A 20,309-nucleotide genomic window follows, 5' to 3' on the forward strand; every position below is an offset into this window, starting at 1 on the left:
CGGTTCGGTTAAACCCGCACGCGTCTAGCTCACCTCGGTCTACCAGGTGAGGGCATATTGTGATCTCCCCCCTTTGCTTGCAATCTGTTAGGGAAATCCTGGTAAGTATGTTGTTTCGACGAACGGCGGAGGTGGTGGTCAGATAGTAACGCATGGAGACATTTTCCCGTATTACTCCGATATTCTCTAGTTGGTACAGGGGGAACGGCCCTAAGTCCGGCGTGGCTATAGGGGTCATCAGGACTATCCCTATCCCAGTATTCCTACCCATCTGGCAATCTGAAATTGCTGGGTATACTCGGGTCAGTCCCTTCAGAGTACAATTATCCAGTGTCCCCCTCTGGTTAGCCAACTGAGCCAAATGTGAACTGTCTATCCAATCGGGTACTTCCCCGCGTTGGATCTGGTCGAGATTGTGGTGGATCTGTCCCACCATCCACAGACCATAAGCGTGACAGAGTTGCCCCTGTCTTTGCTTTCCTGTATCTTCTTTTTCTCTATCAATGAGGTGACTGATGGTTTTGGCGTGAGCTTCCAGGACTGAGATGCCATCCACCTGGATTTCGGCACCCTCCTTTCCTAGGTTGGCTTGGTCTTCCTGGTTTTGCTCCACCCTCTCTAATAACCCCTTCATCACCCCTCTAAGCTGTTCCGCCCTCTCATTTAACCCTTGTATATCTATCGAGTTTACTACGGAGGTCCCTGTATTGAAAACGGTGGCAATATCATTAACTATTTCCCTCTTGACCCTGGGGGCTGACCCCTGTCCTCGGAATCTACTGGCACCCATTGCATCGGCAGCCTGCTGCATTACAACTTTACTTAATACATTGTATATCTTCCTTGACTGTTCTGTACAGTATTCCAGCATCTGAACAGGCACAATTTCATGTTTAACATTATCATACAATAATTCCCCTTCGTTGTACATTACAATCCCATTCTCTGATCCCTTAGTAGTTATGGGACAAGGCAGTTCCTCGGGCAATGTAGTGGTTCTTATGGGGCGCGGTGTCGGAAGGGGTGAGAAACATACATACAATGATATTGCAGCCGCCCCCGCCTCCTCTCCTCGTAATACCCACACAGCCCCATTCCCCTTTTGCAGATGACTGATTGCTGGGACTGTCCCGGAGGTGCGCAAATTATGCCGAAATTACATTCATCGGGCCCTTTGACATCCCTCCATTTAATGCAGCTGCTCCTTATACCCGTGGAGCACTGTACACATACCCGGTTCTTATTAGGGTTTACTTGTAACCATGCATTAAAATAAGTCCTGTCCTTGCTCCAATCTTTAGTCGCTGGGACACACACTCCGTCCGTCAAATTGAATAAAACTCCATACTTCATGTGATTGTTTATTTCCAGCGTGCTGTGCTGTCCGTCGGTGTTGTCCAGGGTACGTGCATGTCGCAGGGCTATCCATATTATGAGTAGCGCCGTTCGTATCCCCATTCTGGTAAGTATTATCTGTAATTTTAAACAGACGGCCTGGTCGTCACCAGGGGTTAGGTTTTGCTCTACGAGTATCCCTGTCACCCTGCGAAATCAGAAGCACAAGGTTATAATCGAACCATTTCGAGCTGAATCTGTAGGGCGTGCGCCCGTGTCTTTACCCACTTAAATATTACCCAAACTCCTATTATCACCAAGACCAAAGCTATTCCTCCGAACACCCCTTCCAAAAGGGTGTCTAACCACTCCTGGTATTTTGCAGCATACCATTCTGTCTCGTCTAGGCGTATCACCCTTGGTTCGGCCATTACCCTTCTGAGTTATACCTTTTTAATTGCGACCAGTGCTTCCACCAGCCTCTCCCTCTCATGTCGACACATGCACACGTGTCGCTAGTCAAAATGATGTCATACGGCCCGGTCCACCTTGGGGCAAACCCCGTCCTGTTGGGGGTGACTTGTACCAACACTTTGTCGCCTACCTGTGGGAGCTCTGCGTCGACCTTTCCTTTGTTTTGGGTCTCCAAGTCCTGTATGGTCTGTTGCTCTATCACCTCTTTCCTTAGTTCCTTTAGCTGTGAATCTAATTGTTTTACATATTGTTTAATCCGATCTCGTAAAGGCCCCATGTCCTCTCCCCCCGTTATGAAGCCTTCGGGGAGTCTCTTGGCCCTCCCCGTCATCAATTCAAAGGGGGTCAGGCCTGTGGTCCGGTTAGGGGTGGCCCTAAGTCTCATTAGTATACAGGGTAAAACATCCACCCATCCCTTCCCGGTTTCAGTTATGGCTTTGGCAATTGCTGTCTTGAGGGTGCGGTTCATTCGCTCAACCATTCCTGAGCTCTGGGGGTGGTACGGGATGTGGAACCGGTGTCGGATTCCGAGCAGACCACATGCCCGCTTCATGACCTGTCCCGTGAAGTGTGTCCCCTGGTCTGAGTCAATTTGAAGGGGCACTCCCCACCGTGGGATTATGTCGAATGCGAGAATCTGCGCTACCGTGGATGCTCCACAATCCCGGGTGGGAAAAACCTCAACCCACCTGGTAAACTGATCGATAATGACCAGACAGTATTTCTTTCCCCGACTGTTGGGTAGGGGCCCTGTGAAATCAATCTGTAGATTCTCCCACGGGCCCCTGGGACGTGTCTGATGTGCCATTTTGACCTTTATGGGTCTGCCTGGATTATGCTGTGCGCATACAATGCAGCGCTGGCAATGCTTGGCTACGTCTCGCCCTACCCCGGCCCACCACCAGTCTTTGAGTAGACGGCTCAGCATTCCGTCTCGCCCAGTGTGGTCCGGCTCGTGGTGTAGCCGGAGTAGTTCGGTCTGGATTGAGGACGGGGCGACTACTTGTAATCCCTTCCTCCACACCCCGTCCTCCCCAATGCTGGCCCCCTTGCTTTCCCATAGCGACCGTTCCTCCGAGCTACTTTCTTCCTGTACCTTACGGATATTCAGCTCTCCTGGTCCTATCACGGCTACTTTGATTATCTGGGGCTCATCTTCTTCCGCTGCGCTTCTGGCTGCTTGATCTGCCAGTATATTTCCCCGCTGTTCCCTGGTCTCTACCCTTTGATGGCTTCTTGATCTGCCAGCATGTTTCCCCGCTGTTCCCTGGTCTCTACCCTTTGATGGCTGCTTGATCTGCCAGCATGTTTCCCCGCTGTTCCCTGGTCTCTACCCTTTGATTGCTGCTTGATCTGCCAGCATGTTTCCCCGCTGTTCCCTGCTCACTACCCTTTGATGCACCTTGATCTTTATTACTGCTGCCGTCGCAGGTCTTTTACCGGCTTTTACCAATTCCCGAACTATATTCTCGTGTTTAATGTGTCCCCCCCCTGAAGTTATGTATCCACGCCTGCTCCATGCTATCATGTAGTCGTGTAGTACCCCGAATGCGTACCGGCTGTCAGTATAAACATTCCCCTCTGCCCATTTGAGGGCTTCGGTCAATGCTACAAGCTCCGCCACTTGGGCGGACATTGTTCCTTCCAGTGCCCCTCGCAGGAATTGCCCGTCAATATATCGTCGGGACCCATCAACGTAAAGGGTTAAATCAGGGTCGCTCAGAGGTTCATCGGCTATTCCCCCTTCCGTTCCTTGGTCTATCTCAGTTTTGCAACTATGGGGTTCACCTTCGGTCACTATTCCCTCCGCGGGATTAAAACCTATATCCCTGATTACTTGTATGGACTGGTCTTTGGGTAATAGTACTGCCTCCCAGGTAGCTCGTCGCGCATCTGACACTGTTTTTAACCTCCCGGTGTTTAGCAATTCCACTATGGTGTGCTTCGTGTGTAGGATTAGCTGCCCCGACATTGTGACTGGTTCGCATATTCTTGCAGCACAAAAAGACGGCTGAGACATGCTATAATTGCAACAAAACGGGACATCGTCCCTTCACTACCGGGGACTCTTGTGTTGAGTAATACACGACTGGTCTCATTACCCCTCCCTTTTCCTGGGTTATGACGGCGCTATAGAAACCTCCCTCGATAACGGCTTCGTCATGTCAGGTAGCTTCAGCGCCGGGGCTGCCAATAATTTGGCTTTTAATTTCCCATAGGATTCCTCTTGCTCCAATCCCCACTCTACCTGTTCTGTTCCTGGTTTTCCTCCCCTCACTAGTCGCTGAATGGGTTCGGCCATATTTGCAAATTGAGGAATGAAATTCCTGCAATAGTTGAACAAGTCTATCACCCGTCGCACTGCCCGCACCGTGGTTGGTCGGGGCATATCAGCGATGGCTGTCTTTCGGTCTGTCGGAAGGATCTTTTTTCCCTGACTGATATCGTGTCCCAGATATCGAACCGTGGCTTGCCCGATCTGCGTCTTTTTTGGATTTATTTTAAAACCTGCCTTGTCTAGAGTCCTTAAAACCGTGTCTACGGCCCCTAAATGTTCTTGGTCGCTTGACGAGGCTATCAAGATGTCATCCACGTAGTGAAGGATTGTGCTATTGTAAGGGGTTAAGTTACACTGTTCCAAGGCATTACTCATGACTCGGTGGAAAATGTTCGGACTATTATGGAATCCCTGAGGGAGTTGGGTCCAGGTGTACTGTCTGCCTCTGGAGGTAAATGCGAATCTTTCCTGAGATGCAGGGTCCAGTGGGATTGACCAAAATCCGTTAGCAATATCTAAAAGGGTGAAAATCCTGTGTTCCGGATTCAGACCGTTGAAGATAGTCGCTGGGCTGGCCACAATCGGGTGTTCCCTGGGCGTTACTTTATTTAGGGCTGTATAATCTATCGTTAGTCGGTAACTCTCATCCGTCTTTTTAACTGGCCACATCGGGGAGTTCGTGACTGACACTGTCTGTCATAATATGCCTTGGTCTACCAGGGCTTCTATTATTTCCTCAGTGGCCCACATGGCCTCTGGTTTAATAGGGTATTGTTTGTGGGGAGAATGTACCGATCCCGTGACCTTCTCCGGTGTTATATCAATGAGTCCACAGTCCTGTTTGCTTTTTGCCCAAACTCCCGGGATGGCCTGACACAGTAATCCCAACATCCCATCCTTAGACCAGTCTCTCGTCAAGGTGCCTATTTTACCTAATGTGGCTATATTTTTTACTGGGGCCCATCTCCTGGCAACTTTATCCTTATATCCTTTCTTAGTCTTCCAGGTTACCCGCCTTCGCTGTGCGTCCACTATGGTGCCTAGTTCGCAGAGTAGGTCCATCCCTAATATAGTGCCCTCTGAATTTTGACATACCCAGAACTGGACCAGTACCATTATACCGCCCACCTTGAGCACTTGTGTTTCACTTTGATATGCCGTGGTCCTGTCTCCACCTACCCCTTGGATTATGATGGATCGACGGGTAGTGGGTAGGTCGAGATTGGTTAGGGATACTGATGCCCCTGTATCTATCAACATACCGCATCGCCTAGCGATGCATTGATCCACATACGGGGATCGGGTTCTTGGCTGGGGGCCGATGCGATTCATTGGGGATTCGTCTGCTTCTGGGTCAGCTGCTGTATAATGTCCAGCAGCTGCTGATTTCTGAGGGTACTAACGTCTAGGGCTCTTTCATTGGGGTTTTGTCCTGTTTTAGGTCCCCGTTGCGGTCCCTTCCCTTCCTTGCTGCCTCCCTTTGCCCAACAGTCCTTTGATTCATGACCTAATCGGTCACAGTTCCTACACTTTTTGCGTCCGTCGCGTTTTGGGGCTCTACACTCGGCGCGGCGATGTCCCGTTTTGTTGCAATTATAGCATGTCTCAGCCGTCTTTTTGTCGGTGGCCACGCAGACCTCCGCTGTACTGGCGGCTATTTTGGACCTTTGTTGATTGTCTACCGAGGTCACCCAACTTTCCAGATCATCAAAATTATTATAGACCACTAAGCCTGTTTTTAGGATGGCTTGGTGTGCGGAGCTTAGTCCGTCCTTATACAACTGTATGAAGGCCGGGTTCTGCCGGTCTGCATCCAGTACTCCGCTATGTGTCAAGAACGCCTCAAACTTTCTAACCCCATACTCTTGTGCCCGTTCGTCCTTCTTTTGCACTACTCCCACTATAGAGTTCCAGTTTACGGGAACCTGGCCTAAGACGAGTGTCACGTTCGCTTTGAATGCTGTCATGCTCATCTCCTGCTGCTGCCTAGTAGCAGATAGGTCGGTACACCAGGCACGGCTTTGGTAATCATTATGTAGTCTGTCCCAGTAGTTTTCTGGCATTTTAATCCTAACTATATCAGCGATGTCTTGATTGTGGAGCTGGTGGCAAATTTTCATTTCCTTGAGCTTCTGCCAGAAGGTTGCATTGCTATGGCGGGGTATTAGGGGTGGCAATTTGTCTAACAACTACATCGTGTCCCCGGGGGACAACGATGTCTATGTTATTCGTGTTTGTGCGGGTAGGGCGGGACTGCCATGACGTCTTGCTCCTGCTGGGACCGCGGGTATGCGTTCCACCTTTAGCGGCGCGATCTTGGCCGGGTTTATTGTGGCATATGGGGGTGGCATTCATTCCGTTTCATTCCCTAGGCATTCCCAATCTTCCTCACTAGGTGGCGCACTTGGGCTATTTATGGTCAGGACTGGCAAAACTGTCTGTCCGTTTTCAACAGGCACTTGCTTTCTTTTTGTTTGCACATGCTGGTTTACTTTCTCTGTTAACTTTACATGGGCTCGCAGTATCAAAACTACTGCCTTTCCCTCTTTGTGTTTCTTTTCCTTCTCCCACCATTCCCTTTGCTTCGCTGGCAGGTCCTGAGGATCCCACCCTGCTCTAATCATTTTCTCGATTAGTTTATTTTGTTTTTCTGCCAGGTGGCGTGTAAGGGACCCTTCTGGTCCCCACTCGAGGTTACTTGCTTTCGTGGCCATTCCTGGGTAGGACTAGAACCGTTAGGAATCTACTCTCAGAGGTCCGCTTTCTACCTAGCGTAACTTGTAGTAGACCGTCTCCTGGCTACTGTCAGGTCACAAGTTCTGCTGTTACACAAACTTATACAATTCTTAAAATGCGTTTAAGCAATTCCCACAGTGCTCTACGTATCCTTAACGACTACCTACCACCGCTCTGCCCGTTGGTCTGATGCTGTTCACAGGTTTGGATTCCGTTAGCCGCTGTACACCGCTTGGTTCTACCCCGGGGTATATTTCAAATTACACTACTGGGTCCGGAAGATGTCTTTCGGTATCACGATCCCACGGTCCAAGTTTGTTCCCGGCACCTACTTAGTTCCTGGCCGTCACGTGGGACTAAAGTCCTCTTAATTCAGGCTCAGGCTAGGTTTTTGAGATATTGGACCGTCTCCTCGTGTCGATCAACCAGCATCCACCTTCCGCACCCGTTATAAAATTTTGTTTAAGGTATACTCACCCGGTTTCTCCAAGAGCATCAGCGACCCCGAAATCCTGTTTGTGACGCCACTGTTAGCGTGAATGTTTTCTCAGAAGAATCACTCAACACTCAGAGTCGGTTCCAACGCCAATGCGGCCTTTATTTTCGCATGCAGGGAGGAAGCCTCAGGACTGGACCCAGGCACTTCTCTCCAACGAACAAAGAAACTCATCGATATTTATATGTTTTACAATAGTTCTTTACAGTTACTCAGCCCACTTCGGCTGGACACAATCCAATCATAACGATTATAGATTACATATAGGTTTCTTTAACCCAATAGAATTCCCCTGATACCTCAGGAGCTGTGCATTCGGTTTTTGTCAGCTCGGGCTGATTAATGACCTCGTTATGTGAGGCAGGTTCTCCCCTTAGTTCTGTTCCTCGGGGTTCCGCTGTGTGAAGTCACTGATTATACCAGTGTACTAAAATGGTTCGTTATAATTATCTTGTATCCAAGGCATTGCTGGTAGTGGGCCTCACAGGGTCATTGCTCGGTCATTGCTCGGTCAGCCCCAGTTCATTACTTGACTAATGGGGTTCCCATCATGCTTGGGCAGCCATTTTATATGTGTCCACTTTAAACTTATATGAGTTTAGATATATTCAGCCGGTGCCTAATGCCTAGTGTTTTGATATATTCAGCAGGTGCCTAATGCCTACAACATATATTGTAAACAGTTGTGGTCCCAGCACCGATCCCTGTGGCACACCACTAACCACCGATTTCCAACCCGAAAAGGACCCATTTATCCCGACTCTCTGCTTTCTGTTATCCAGCCAATTCTCTATCCATGCTAATACATTTCCTCTGACTCCACGTACCTTTATCTTCTGCAGTAACCTTTTGTGTGGCACCTTATCGAATGCCTTTTGGAAATCTAAATACACCACATCCATCTGTACACCTCTATCCACCATGCTCGTTATATCCTCAAAGAATTCCAGTAAATTAGTTAAACATGATTTCCCCTTCATGAATCCATGTTGCGTCTGCTTGATTGCACTATTCCTATCTAGATGTCCCGCTATTTCTTCCGTTGATGAACAGTGGCATACATTGAAGGAAATATTTCACAACTCTCAAGGAAAATATATTCCAGTGAGGAGGAAAGGGTGTAAAAAAAAAGATAGCTATCCAGGGCTAACTAACGAAATAAAGGATGGTATCCAATTAAAAACAAGAGCATACATCGTGGCCAAAACTACTGGGAGAACAGAAGATTGGGAAGCTTTTAAAAGCCAGCAAAGAATGACTAAAAAAATTAAGAAAGGGAAGATAGACTATGAAAGTAAACTAGCATGAAATATAAAAACAAATAGCAAGAGTTTCTGCAGGTATATAAAAAGGAAAAGAGTAGCTAAAGTAAATGTTGGTCCCTTCGAGGACGAAACCGGGGAATCAGTGATGGGGAACATGGAGATGGCAGAAAATCTGAACACATATTTTGTATCAGTCTTTATGGTTGAGGACATTAAAAATATCCCAACAGTGGATAGCCAAGGGGCTATAGGCGGGGAAGGATCTTACCACAATCACAAAGGAGGTGGTACTCAGTAAGATAATGGGACTAAAGGCCCCTGGACCTGATGCCTTACATCCTAGGATCTTAAGAGAAGTGGCTGCAGAGATAGTGGATGCATTGGTTGTAATCTACCAAAGTTCCCTGGATTCTGGGGCGGTCCCAGCAGATTGGAATACTGCAGATGTAACGCTCCTGTTTAAAAAAGGAGGCAGACAAAAAGCAGGAAACTATAGACTAGTTAGCCTAACATCTGTGGTTGGGAAAATGCTGCAGTCTATTATTAAGGAAGCAGTAGCGGATCATTTGGAATAGCATGATTCGATCAAGCAGATTCAGCATGGTTTTATGAAAGCTAAATCATGTTTGACAAATTTGCTGGAGTTCTTTGAGGATGTAATGAGCAGGGTAGATAAGGGGGAACCAGTGAATGTGGTATATTTGGATTTCTAGAAGGCATTCGATAAGGGGCGACTTAAGAGGTTACTGCACAAGATAAAAGCTCACAGGGTTGGGGGTAATATATTAGCATGGATAGAAGATTGGCTAACTAACAGAAAATAGAGTCGGGATAAATGGGTCATTTTCCGGTTGGCAAACAGTGACTAGTGGGATGCTGCAGGGATTGGTGCTGGGTTCCCAACTATTTACAATCTATACTAATGACTTGGATGAAGGGACCGAGTGTAATGTAGCCAAGTTTGCTGACTACACAAAGATGGGTAGGAAAGGAAATTGTGAGGAGGATACAAAAAATCTGAAAAGAGATAGACAGGCTAAGTGAGTGGGCAAAAATTGGCAGATGGAGTATAATGTGGAAAAATGTGAGGTTATTCACTTTGGCAGAAATAATAGAAAAGCAAATTATAATTTAAATGGAGAAAAATTGCAAAGTGCTGCAGTACAGAGGGACCTGGGGGTCTGGTGCATGAAACACAAAAAGTTAGTGTGCAGGTACAGCAAGTAATCAGGAAGGCAAATGGAATGTTGGCCTTTATTGCAAAAGGAGATAGAGTATAAAAGCAGAGAATTCCTGCTACAACTGTAAAGGGTATTGGTGAGGCCACACCAGGAGTACTGCGCACAGTTTTGGTCTCCGTATTTAAGAAAGGATATACTTGCATTGGAGGCTGTTCAGAGAAGGTTCACCAGGTTGATTCCGGAGATGAGGGGGTTGACTTATGAGGATAGGTTGGGCCTAGACACATTGGAGTCCAGAAGAATGATGAGTGATCTTATTGAATCTTATAAGATAATGAGGGGGTTCGACAAGATGGATGTAGAGAGGATATTTCCACTCATCGGGGAAACTAAAACTCGGGGACACAGTCTCAAATAAGGGGCCACCCATTTAAAACTGAGATGAGGTTGTAAATCCATGGAATTATCTGCCCAAAAGAGCTGTGGAATCTGGGTGCCATTGAATATATTTAAGGTGGATTTAGACACATTTTTGAGTGATAAGGAAGTAAAGGGTTATGGGGAGCGGATAGGGAAGTGGAGCCAAGTCCATAGAAACAAAGAAAATAGGTGCAGGAGTAGGCCATGCGGCCCTTCGAGCCTGCACCGCCATTCAATAAGATCATGGCTGATCATTCCTTCAGTACCCCTTTCCTGCTTTCTCTCCATACCCCTTGATCCCCTTAACCGTAAGAGCCATATCTAACTTCCTCTTGAATATATCCAGTGAACTGGCATCAACAACTCTCTGAGTGAAGAAGTTTCTCCTCATCTCAGTCCTAAATGGCCTACCCCTTATCCTAAGACTATGTCCCCTGGTTCTGGACTTCCCCAACATCGGGAACATTCCTCATGCATCTAACCTGTCCAGTCCCGTCAGAATCTTATAATCTTATATGTTTCTATGAGATCCCCTCTCATCCTTCTAAACTCCAGTGAATAAAGGCCCAGTTGATCCAGTCTCTCCTCATATGACAGTCCAGCCATCCCTGGAATCAGTCTGGTGAACCTTCGCTGCACTCCCTCAATAGCAAGAATGTCCTTCCTCAGACTAGGAGACCAAAACTGAACACAATATTCCAGGTGAGGCCTCACTAAGGTCCTGTAGAACTGCAGTAAGACCTCCCTGCTTCTATATTCAAATCCCCTAGCTATGAAGGCCAACATACCATTTGCCTTCTTTACCGCCTGCTGTACCTGCGTGCCCTCTTTCAGTGACTGATGAACCATGGCACCCAGGTCTCGTTGCACCTCCCATTTTCCTAGTCTGCCGTCATTCAGATAATATTCTGCCTTCGTGTTTTTGCCCCCAAAATGGATAACCTCACATTTATCCACATTATACTGCCATGCATTTGCCCACTCATCTAATCTGTCCAAGTCACCCTGCAGCCTCATAGCGTCCTCCTCACAGCTCACACCGCCACCCAGTTTAGTGTCATCTGCAAACTTGGAGATATTACACTCTAATCCTTCATCCAAATCGTTAATGTATATTGTAAAGAACTGGGGTCCCAGCACTGAGCCCTGCAGCACTCCACGAGTCACTGCCTGCCATTCTGAAAAGGACCCGTTTATCCCGACTCTCTGCTTCCTGTCTGCCAACCAGTTCTCTCTCCACATCAATACATTACCCCCAATACCATGTGCTTTAATTTTGCACACAATCTCTTGTGCGGGACCTTGTCAAAAGCCTTTTGAAAGTCCAAATACACCACATCCACTGGTTCTCCCTTGTCCACTCTATTGGTTACATCTGAAAAAATTTTATAAGATTTGTCAAGCATGATTTCCCTTTCATAAATCCATGCTGTCTTGGACCGATCCTGTCACTGCTTTCCAAATGCACTACTCTTTCATCTCTAATAATTGATTCCAACATTTTCCCCACCTCCGATGTCAGGCGAACCAGTCTATAATTCCCCGTTTTCTCTCCCTCCTTTTTTTAAAAAAGTGGTGTTACATTAGCTACTCTCCGGTCCATAGGAACTGATTCAGAGTCGATAGACTGTTGAAAAATCACCAATGGATCCACTATTTCTAGGGCCACTTCTTTAAGTACCCTGGGATGCAGACTATCAGGCCTTGGCGATTTATCGGCCTTCAATCCCATCAATTCCCTAACACAATTTCCTGACTAATAAGGATTTCCTTCAGTTCCTCCTTCTCGATAGACCCTCAGTGCCCTAGTATTTCCGGAAGGTTATTTGTGTCTTCCTTAGTGAAGACAGAACCAAAGTCTTTGTTCAATTGGTCTGCCATTTCTTTCACCTGATTCTGACTGCAAGGGACCTACGTTTGTCTTCACTAATCTTCACATCTCTATGGAAGCTTTTCCAGTCAGTTTTTTATGTTCCCAGCAAGCTTCCTCTCATACTCTATTTCCCCCCTCCTAATTAAACCCTTTGTCCTCCTCTGCTGAATTCTAAATTTCTCCCAGTCCTCAGGTTTGCTGCTTTTTCTGGCAAATTTACATGCCTCTTCCTTGGATTTAACACTATCCCTAATTTCCTTTGTTAGCCACGCTTGAGCCACCTTCCCAGTTTTATTTTTTATTCCAGACAGGGATGTACAATTGTTGAAGTTCATCCACGTGCTCTTTAAATGTCTGCCATTGCCGATCCACCGTCAACCGTTTAAGTATCATTTGCCAGTCTGTTCTTGCCAATTCACATCTCATACCATCGAATTAACTGTGTCACTCTCCATCTTCATTAAGAGTTCTACCATATTATGGTCACTCTTCCCCCAGGGGTCTCGCACAACAAGATTGCTAATTAGTCCTTTCTCATTACACATCACCCAGTCTAGGATGGCCAGCCTCTAGTTGGTTCCTCGACATATTGGTCTAGAATCATCCCTAATACACTCCAGGAAATCCTCCTTCACCGTATTGCTACCAATTTGTTAGCCCAATCTATATATAGATTAATGTCGCCCATGATAACTGCTGTACCTTTATTGCACGCATCCCTAATTTCTTGTTTGGTGCTGTCCCCAACCTCACTACTACTGTTTGATGGTTTGTACACAACTCCCACTAGCGTTTTCTGCCCTTTGGTATTCTGTAGCTCTAACCGTACAGATTCCAAATCATCGAAGCTAATGTCCTTCCTTACTATTGCGTTAATTTCCTCTTTAACCAGCAATGCTACTCCAACTCCTTTTCCTTTCTGTCTATTCCTTCCTGAATGTTGAATATCCCTAGATGTTGAGTTCCCAGCCTTGGTCACCCTGGAGCCATGTCTCCATAATCCCAATCATATCAAATTCGTTAATAGCTGCCTGCACAGTTAATTCGTCCACCTGATTATGAATACTCACATTGAGGCACAGAGCCTTTAGGCTTGTCTTTTTAACACACTTTGTTCCTTTAGAAATTTGCTGTAATGCGGCCCTTTTTGATTTTTGCCTTGGGTTTCTCTGCCCTCCAGTTTTACTTTGCTTCTTCTATCTTTTGCTTCTGCCCCCATTTTACTTCCCTCGGTCTCCCTGCATAGGTTCGCATCCCCCTGCCATATTAGTTTATCCCCCCTCCCCCCCAACAGCACTAGCAAACACTCCCCTTGGTCATTGGTTCCAGTCCTGCCACGTGCAGACCATCCGGTTTGTACTGGTCGCACATCCACGAGTCCCAGGAATTTGAATCCCTCCCTCCTGCACCACTCCTCAAGCCACATATTCATCTGAGCTATCCTGCTATTTCTACTCTGACTAGCACGTGGCACTGGTAGCAATCCTGAGATTACTACCTTTGAGGTCCTGCTTTTTAATTTAACTTCTCGCTCCCTAAATTCAGCTTGTCGGACCTCATCCTTTTTTTTTTACCTATAATGTTGGTACCTATATGCACCATGAGAACTTGCTGTTCACCCGCCCCTTCCAAAATGTGCCGCAGCTGCTCCGAGACATCCTTGACCCTTGCACCAGGGAAGGAATATGCCATCCTGAAGTCTCGATTGCGGTTGCAAAAATACCTAGCTATTCCCCTTACAATAGAATCCCCTACCACTATACCTCTCCCCTCTTTTTCCTGCCCTCCTGTGCAGCAGATCCACCGTTGGTGTCATGAACTTGGCTGCTGCTACCCGCCCGCCCCCACCCCCCGCGATGAGTCATCTCCCCAACAGCACCCAAGGTGGTGTATCTGTTTTGGAGGGGGATGACCGCAGGGGACCCCTGCACTACCTTCCTTCCGCTGCTCTGCCTGATGGTCACCCATTCCCTATCTGTCTGAATAACCTTTACCTGCGGTGTGACCAACTCACTAAACGTGCTATTCATGACAGCTTCAGCATCGCAGATGCTCCAGAGCGAATCCATGCGCAGCTCCTGTGCTGCAATATGATCCATCAGGAGTTGCAGCTGGATACACTTCCTGCACATGTAGTCATCAGGGACATTGGAAGCATCCCTGACTTCCCACATAGCACAGGAGGAGCATGACATGGGTCTCGGCTATCCTGCCATGATTTAACCATTAGATTAACTTAATTTGGCAACAATGTCAAAGGTTACCTACTGATAAAGAAATAAAAAGAAGAAAAAAAAGATTAAATACTCACCAATCCATCAGCCAATCACTTACCCACTTGGCTGTGACGTCACCCTTTGATTTCTTTCTACTTCTTTGTTTTACCTTCGGCCTCTGCACCAGCTCGTTCCTCGGACTGCTGCCGCTCTCAGTCACTGCCACTACCCTTCATCCTCCCGCGCTGCTCCTCTCGCGATGCTGGTTCCTTGGACTGCTGCCGCTCTCAGTTTCTGTCACCGCCCTTCATCCTCCCAAGCTGCTCCTCTCGCGATGCTGGCCCCTCGGACTGCCACCGCTCTCAGTCACTGCCACCGCCCTTCATCCTCCCAAGTTGCTCCTCTCGCGATATTGGCCCCTCGGACTGCCGCCGCTCTCAGTCGCTGCTGCCGCCACCCTTCATCCTCCCACGCCGCTCCTATTGCCTGCCTTTGGAATATCTGGTGAGACAGTGTTGAGGAAGCTTTACTCTGTGTATGTAAGTCAGGCAAGTACATCCTTCCTTAGATAAGGAGACCAAAACTGTGCACGGTACTCCAGGTTTGGTAAGGGAGTAAAGGGTTCTGTGGAGCGGGCAGGGAAGTCGAGCTGAGTCAATGAGCAGACCAGCCATGATCTTATTGAATGGGGAGCAGGCTCGGGGGTCCGGGTGGCCCACTCCTGCTCCTACTTCTCATGGTCTTATATACCCAGCATGCCCCGCATGGGAGAATGTGCCACACCCAGACTACAGGAGCTCAGTGCGCAGGCGCGGGCCCTGGCTGGGTTTGGAGCATGCGCGGTGCGTGTAATGGCGGAGGAGACACATTTTGGACAGGCTCCTCAGAAGTGTCCTTTTCAGCGGGACGGAGCGGAGTAATGGACCAGCGGGGAGCCGGGGAGGCTTCATAAACAACCGCTGCTCGCCGGAAGCCCGGAATAATAACCGGAATATCGGCGGTTGTAGGTTCGGGGCTTTCTCCCGGTCACAGGCCCATCTAACGGCGGCCATCTTTGTGAAGGAAGTCAGGTTCAGCGCTCCGCCATCTTGATTCAGTGAGAAGCACAGCGCATGCGCGGCGATCTTGGTGCAGGAACAAAGTGAAAGATGTCAGTTTCTGGAACTGAACTCAGTCAGAGTCAGCACCTTCAGGGGAGGGGAACCAGTGATTATAGAACTCAACCCAGACAGAGTCAGCACCTTCAGGGGAGGGGAACCAGTGAGTGTAGAACTGAACCCAGCCAGAGTCAGCACCTTCAGGGGAGGGGAACCAGTGAGTGTAGAACTCAACCCAGCCAGAGTCAGCACCTTCAGGGGAGGGGAACCAGTGAAACATAGAAACTAGGTGCAGGAGTAGGCCATTCGGCCCTTCGAGCCTGCACCGCCATTCAACAAGATCATGGCTGATCACCCACCCCAGCACCTCACTCCTCACGCCCCCTCCATACCCCCCTCGCCGCAAGGACCATATCCAACTCCCTCCCGAACACATCCAATGAACTGGCATTAACAACTCTCCGCGGCAGGGAACCCCACAGGCCAACAACTCCCCGAGTGAAGAAGTCTCTCCCAATCCCAGCCCCAAACAGCCCACCCCCCATCCCAAGAGCATGCCACCCCCCGGCTCCGGACCCACCCAACACCGGGAACACTCCCCCGGCACCCAACCCACCCCGTCCTGTCAGAATCCTTCCCAAATGCCGAACAACCCCGGATGTCGAGCCCCCAGCCCCGGCCACCCCGGAGCCATGCCCCCGCGACGCCAACCACACCACATCCACCAACCGCCATCTGCACAGTCAACTCGTCCACCCCACTCTGAACAATCCCCGCAGAGAGGAGAGGGAGGAGAACCAGTGAATGTAGAACTGAACCCAGCCTGAGTCAGCATCTTCAGGGGAGGAGAAAGATGGAGGGGAGGGGAACCGGTATTGTAGAATTGATTCCAGACACAGTCAGCATCTTTAGGGGAGGGGAACCAGTGAGTGTGGAACTGAACCCAGACAGTGTCAGCAGATTTAGGGGAGGAGAGGGGAGCCAGTGAGTCTATATCTGAACCCAGCCAGAATCAGCACCGACAGGTAAGGAGTGGGAGGGGAACCAGTGAGTGTAGAACTGAACCCAGCCAGAATCAACTTCTTCAGAGGAGGGATAGGGTGGGGAACCACTGAGTGCGGAACTGAACACAGTCAGACTCAGCACCTTAAGGGGAAGGGTAGATGGGAGGGAGTGAAACCAGTGATTGCAAAACTGAACACAGCCAGAGCTAGCACCATCAGGGGAAGCAGAGGGAGGGGAACCAGTGAGTGTAAACCTGAACACGGCCAGAGTCAGCTCCTTTAGGAGAGGAGAACCAGTGAATGTAGAACTGACCACAGCCAGAGTCAGCACTTTCAGGGGTGGAGAGGGAATGGAACCAGTGTGTGTGGAATTGAACCCAGCCAGAGTCTGTACCTTCAGGGCAGGAGAGGGAGGGAACCAGTGAGTGTAGAACTGAACCCAGCCAGAGTCAGCACCTTCAGGGGAGGGGAAGGAAGTGTACCAGTGAGTGTATTTCTGAACCCAGCCAGAATTGGTGGTGAAAACTGGGAGTGTAGGAGAAACAGTCTAGAAAAGTGTGATGGGTTTGGATTTCAGCACAGCAGGAGGGACAATGTGTGGGACAGGGACTTACAGCTTTGGAAGAACAAGAGAGGAAAGAATGTTCCATGGAAACTAGATGTGTCGATTCTGAATTTCTGTCTTGTACTGACAGTGATGAGTTTTGTTATCTCCTTTTACAGCGTATTAGAAGGTTAGATTTTCAGACAGGAAACACAAACCAAACATCACGTCAAGATCTGACGGAGTCAATCGATTCTTCAGGACCTGAATATCATCAGCCTTTGAAAGTGGAAGGAGGAATGATTGTCTGTTCTGTCTGTGGGTAAAGATTTCAAACATCAGTGTGACTGGAAAAGCATTGAGACACATACACCCGAGTGAGTGTTCCCGTGCATTGACTGTGGAAAGAGCTTTAGCCAGCTGCACAGCCTCAATGAACATTGCACCATTCAAATTGCAGAGAAACTGTAAACGTGTTGTGTGCATGGGTGAGGCTTCAACTGATCGTCCAAACATGGAGAGTCACAAGGATACCCGCACCACGGAGAAACCGTGGAAATGTGGTGACTGTGGGAAAGGATTCAGTAAACCATCTGAGCTGGAAATACATCGACGCAATCACACTGGGGAGAGGCCGTTCACCGGCTCTGAGTGTGGGAAGGGATTCACTGGGTCATCCACCCTGCTGAAACACCAGCGAGTTCACATTGGGGAGAGGCCGTTCACCTGCTCTGAGTGTGGGAAGGGATTCACTTATTCATCCAACCTGCTGACACACCAGCGAGTTCACACTGGGGAGGGGCCGTTCACCTGCTCTGAGTGTGGGAAGGGATTCACTGGGTCATCCACCCTGCTGAGACACCAACGAGTTCACACTGTGGAGAGGCCGTTCACCTGCTCTGAGTGTGGGAAGGGATTCACTCGATCATCCACCCTGCTGACATACCAGCGAATTCACACTGGGGAGAGGCCGTTCACCTGCTCTGAGTGTGGGAAGGGATTCAATCAGTTATCCACCCTGCTGACACACCAGCGAGTTCACAAGTGATTGCAGGGGTTGGAATCTGCTGTTATTGCTGCTGTTAATCACACCCCAACTGAACCATGTTCATTGTGACAGTTGAGGTTTGTTTCTGCTGATGTTAATAACCCTATAACTGGGCTGGACTTTAATATTCTGGATACATTGCTGATTGTGTTCTCGAGGCTGCAATGTCCATTTAAGAAATGCTGTGTGTTATTTTTTTCCCTTAATTCAGTGACTCACAGCAGAAATTCAGTTTGGAATAAAATTATGAACTTTTAGTTTAATTTTAAATTGATCTTTGGTACAAAATCTACAATAGTGTCAAAGTTTCCACTCAATAAAAGCTTGCTGACAATTCTTGCTGACTTGCACATTACACACAGTGGCCCCTCCATTATCCACCAGGAAGAAGAGGAATGGGAATTGGTGGGGAATCAGTGTCCTCAATTGTTGCCCCTCCCGTCTGGTGTAGCAATCCCCTCGGCACGGGAATGGAGACAATGCAGACCTAAACTGTGCGCAGTACTCCAGGTGTGGTCTTACCAACACCTTGTACAGTTGTAGCAGGACTTCCCTACTTTTATACTCCATCCCCCTTGCAATAAAGGCCAGCATTCTATTTGCCTTCCTGATTACTTACTGTACCTGCATACTAACTTTTTGAGTTTCATGTACAAGAACCCCCAGATCCTTCTGTACTACAGCATTTTTTAATTGTCACATTTAAATAATAATTTATTTTTCCGACCAAAGGGGATAACCTGACATTTTACCAAATTATAGTCCATCTGCCAGATTTTTGCCAGCTCCTTGAGCCTATCTATATCCCTTTGTAGATTATTTGTGTCCTCCTTACAACTTGCTTTCCCACCCATCTTTGTATCATCAGCAAATTTGACTTTGTTACACTCGATCCCTTCATCCAAGTAATTAATATAAATTGTAAATAGTTGAGGCCCCAGCACTGATCCCTGCAGCACCCCACTCGTTACTGATGGTCAACCAGAGAATGAACCAGTTATCCTGCCTCTCTGTTTTCTGTTAGTTAGCCAATCCTCTATCCATGCTGATATGTTACCTCCAACCCTGTGAACTTTTACCTTGTGCAGTAACCTTTTATGTGGCACCTTGTCAAATGCCTTCTGAAAGTCGAAATACACAACATACATTGGTTCCCCTTTATCCACCCTGTTCGTTACATCCTCAAAGAATTCCATCAAATTTATCAAACATGACTTCCCCTTCATAAATTGATGCTGACTCTGCTTGACCGAACTTTGTTTTTCCAAATGTCCTGCTACTGCTTCTTCAATAATGAACTCCAACACTTTCCCAACCACAGATGTTAGGCTAACTAGTTTCCCGCTTTTTGTCTGCCTCCTTTTTTAAATAAGGGCATTACATTTGCAGTTTTCCAATCTGCTGGGACCTACCCAGAATCCAAGAAATTTTGGTAAATTACAACCAGTACATCCACTATCCCTGCTGCTACTTCTCTTAAGACACTGGGATGCAAGCCACTCTGCTGCTTTTGCCTCATAACCCTGCAAATCTTTCCAACTCAAATATTTATCTCCTTTGAAAGTAACGTGAATCTGCTTCCATCACCCTTATAGGCAGTGCATTCCAGGCCATAACATCTGGCTGCTTAATTTTTCCCCCTCGTGTAGCATCTGGTTCATTTGCCAATCACCTGAAATCGGTGTCCTCTGGTTACCGAGCCTTCTGACACTGAAAATTGTTTCTCCTTATTAAGAGAGTTGGTGGGCTGGAGGAGGTTACAGAGATAGTGAGGGGCGAGGCCTTGGTGGGATTTGGACAAGAGGAGGTTGAGGCCACCAGCTGAATCTCCCAGTGCAGAATGTGACTCACTGCTAACAGGAAAGAGTTTTTAATGACTAAAGATGCATAATGAGGGTAAATCAATCTCTGTACCTTTAACTAACAGCAACATGGACCCCCGACACTGTAAATTGTTTCTCATTATAGAAGCATAGAAATTTACAGTACAGAAAGAGGCCATTTAGGCCCATCATGTCTGCGCAGGCCGACAGAGAGCTATCCAGCCTAATTCCACTTTCCAGCTCTTAGTCCGTAGCCTTGTAGGTTACAGTACTTCAAGTACACATCCAAGTACTTTTTAAATGTGGTGAAGGTTTCTGCCTCGACCAACCTTTCAGGCAGTGAGTACCAGACCCCACACCACCCTCTAGGTGAAGAAATTTGCCCTCAATCCCCTCTAAACCTCCTACCAATTACTTTAAATCTATGCCCCCTGGTGGTTGACCCCTCTACGAACGGAAATAGGTCCTTCCTATGCACTCTATCTAGGCCCCTCATAATTTTATACAGCTCTATAAGGT

General features: G+C 47.8%; 2 protein-coding genes across 2 annotated transcripts in view; one reads left to right on the plus strand and one right to left on the minus strand.

Annotated features, from left to right (window-relative positions):
* The window catches only part of LOC139250064 (zinc finger protein 239-like), a 307,496-nt gene that overhangs the window by 27,970 nt on the left and 259,217 nt on the right, over window positions 1–20,309 (minus strand). The window lies entirely within an intron of this gene.
* On the plus strand, window positions 15,157–18,119 carry LOC139250062 (zinc finger protein 664-like). The gene is made up of 2 exons (XM_070872633.1): window positions 15,157–15,370; window positions 17,099–18,119. The coding sequence occupies exon 2, from the start codon at window positions 17,353–17,355 to the stop codon at window positions 17,965–17,967; it is 615 nt and encodes a 204-aa protein (XP_070728734.1). The 5' UTR covers window positions 15,157–15,370; window positions 17,099–17,352; the 3' UTR covers window positions 17,968–18,119.

This window comes from Pristiophorus japonicus, unplaced genomic scaffold (genome assembly GCF_044704955.1).
Source record: "Pristiophorus japonicus isolate sPriJap1 unplaced genomic scaffold, sPriJap1.hap1 HAP1_SCAFFOLD_343, whole genome shotgun sequence".
Taxonomy (NCBI): Eukaryota; Metazoa; Chordata; class Chondrichthyes; family Pristiophoridae; genus Pristiophorus; species Pristiophorus japonicus.

Excerpts from the sequence above, each read along its gene's own strand:
- LOC139250062 (XM_070872633.1), top strand. The coding sequence starts at position 17,353 with ATGAACATTGCACCATTCAAATTGCAGAGAAACTGTAAACGTGTTGTG.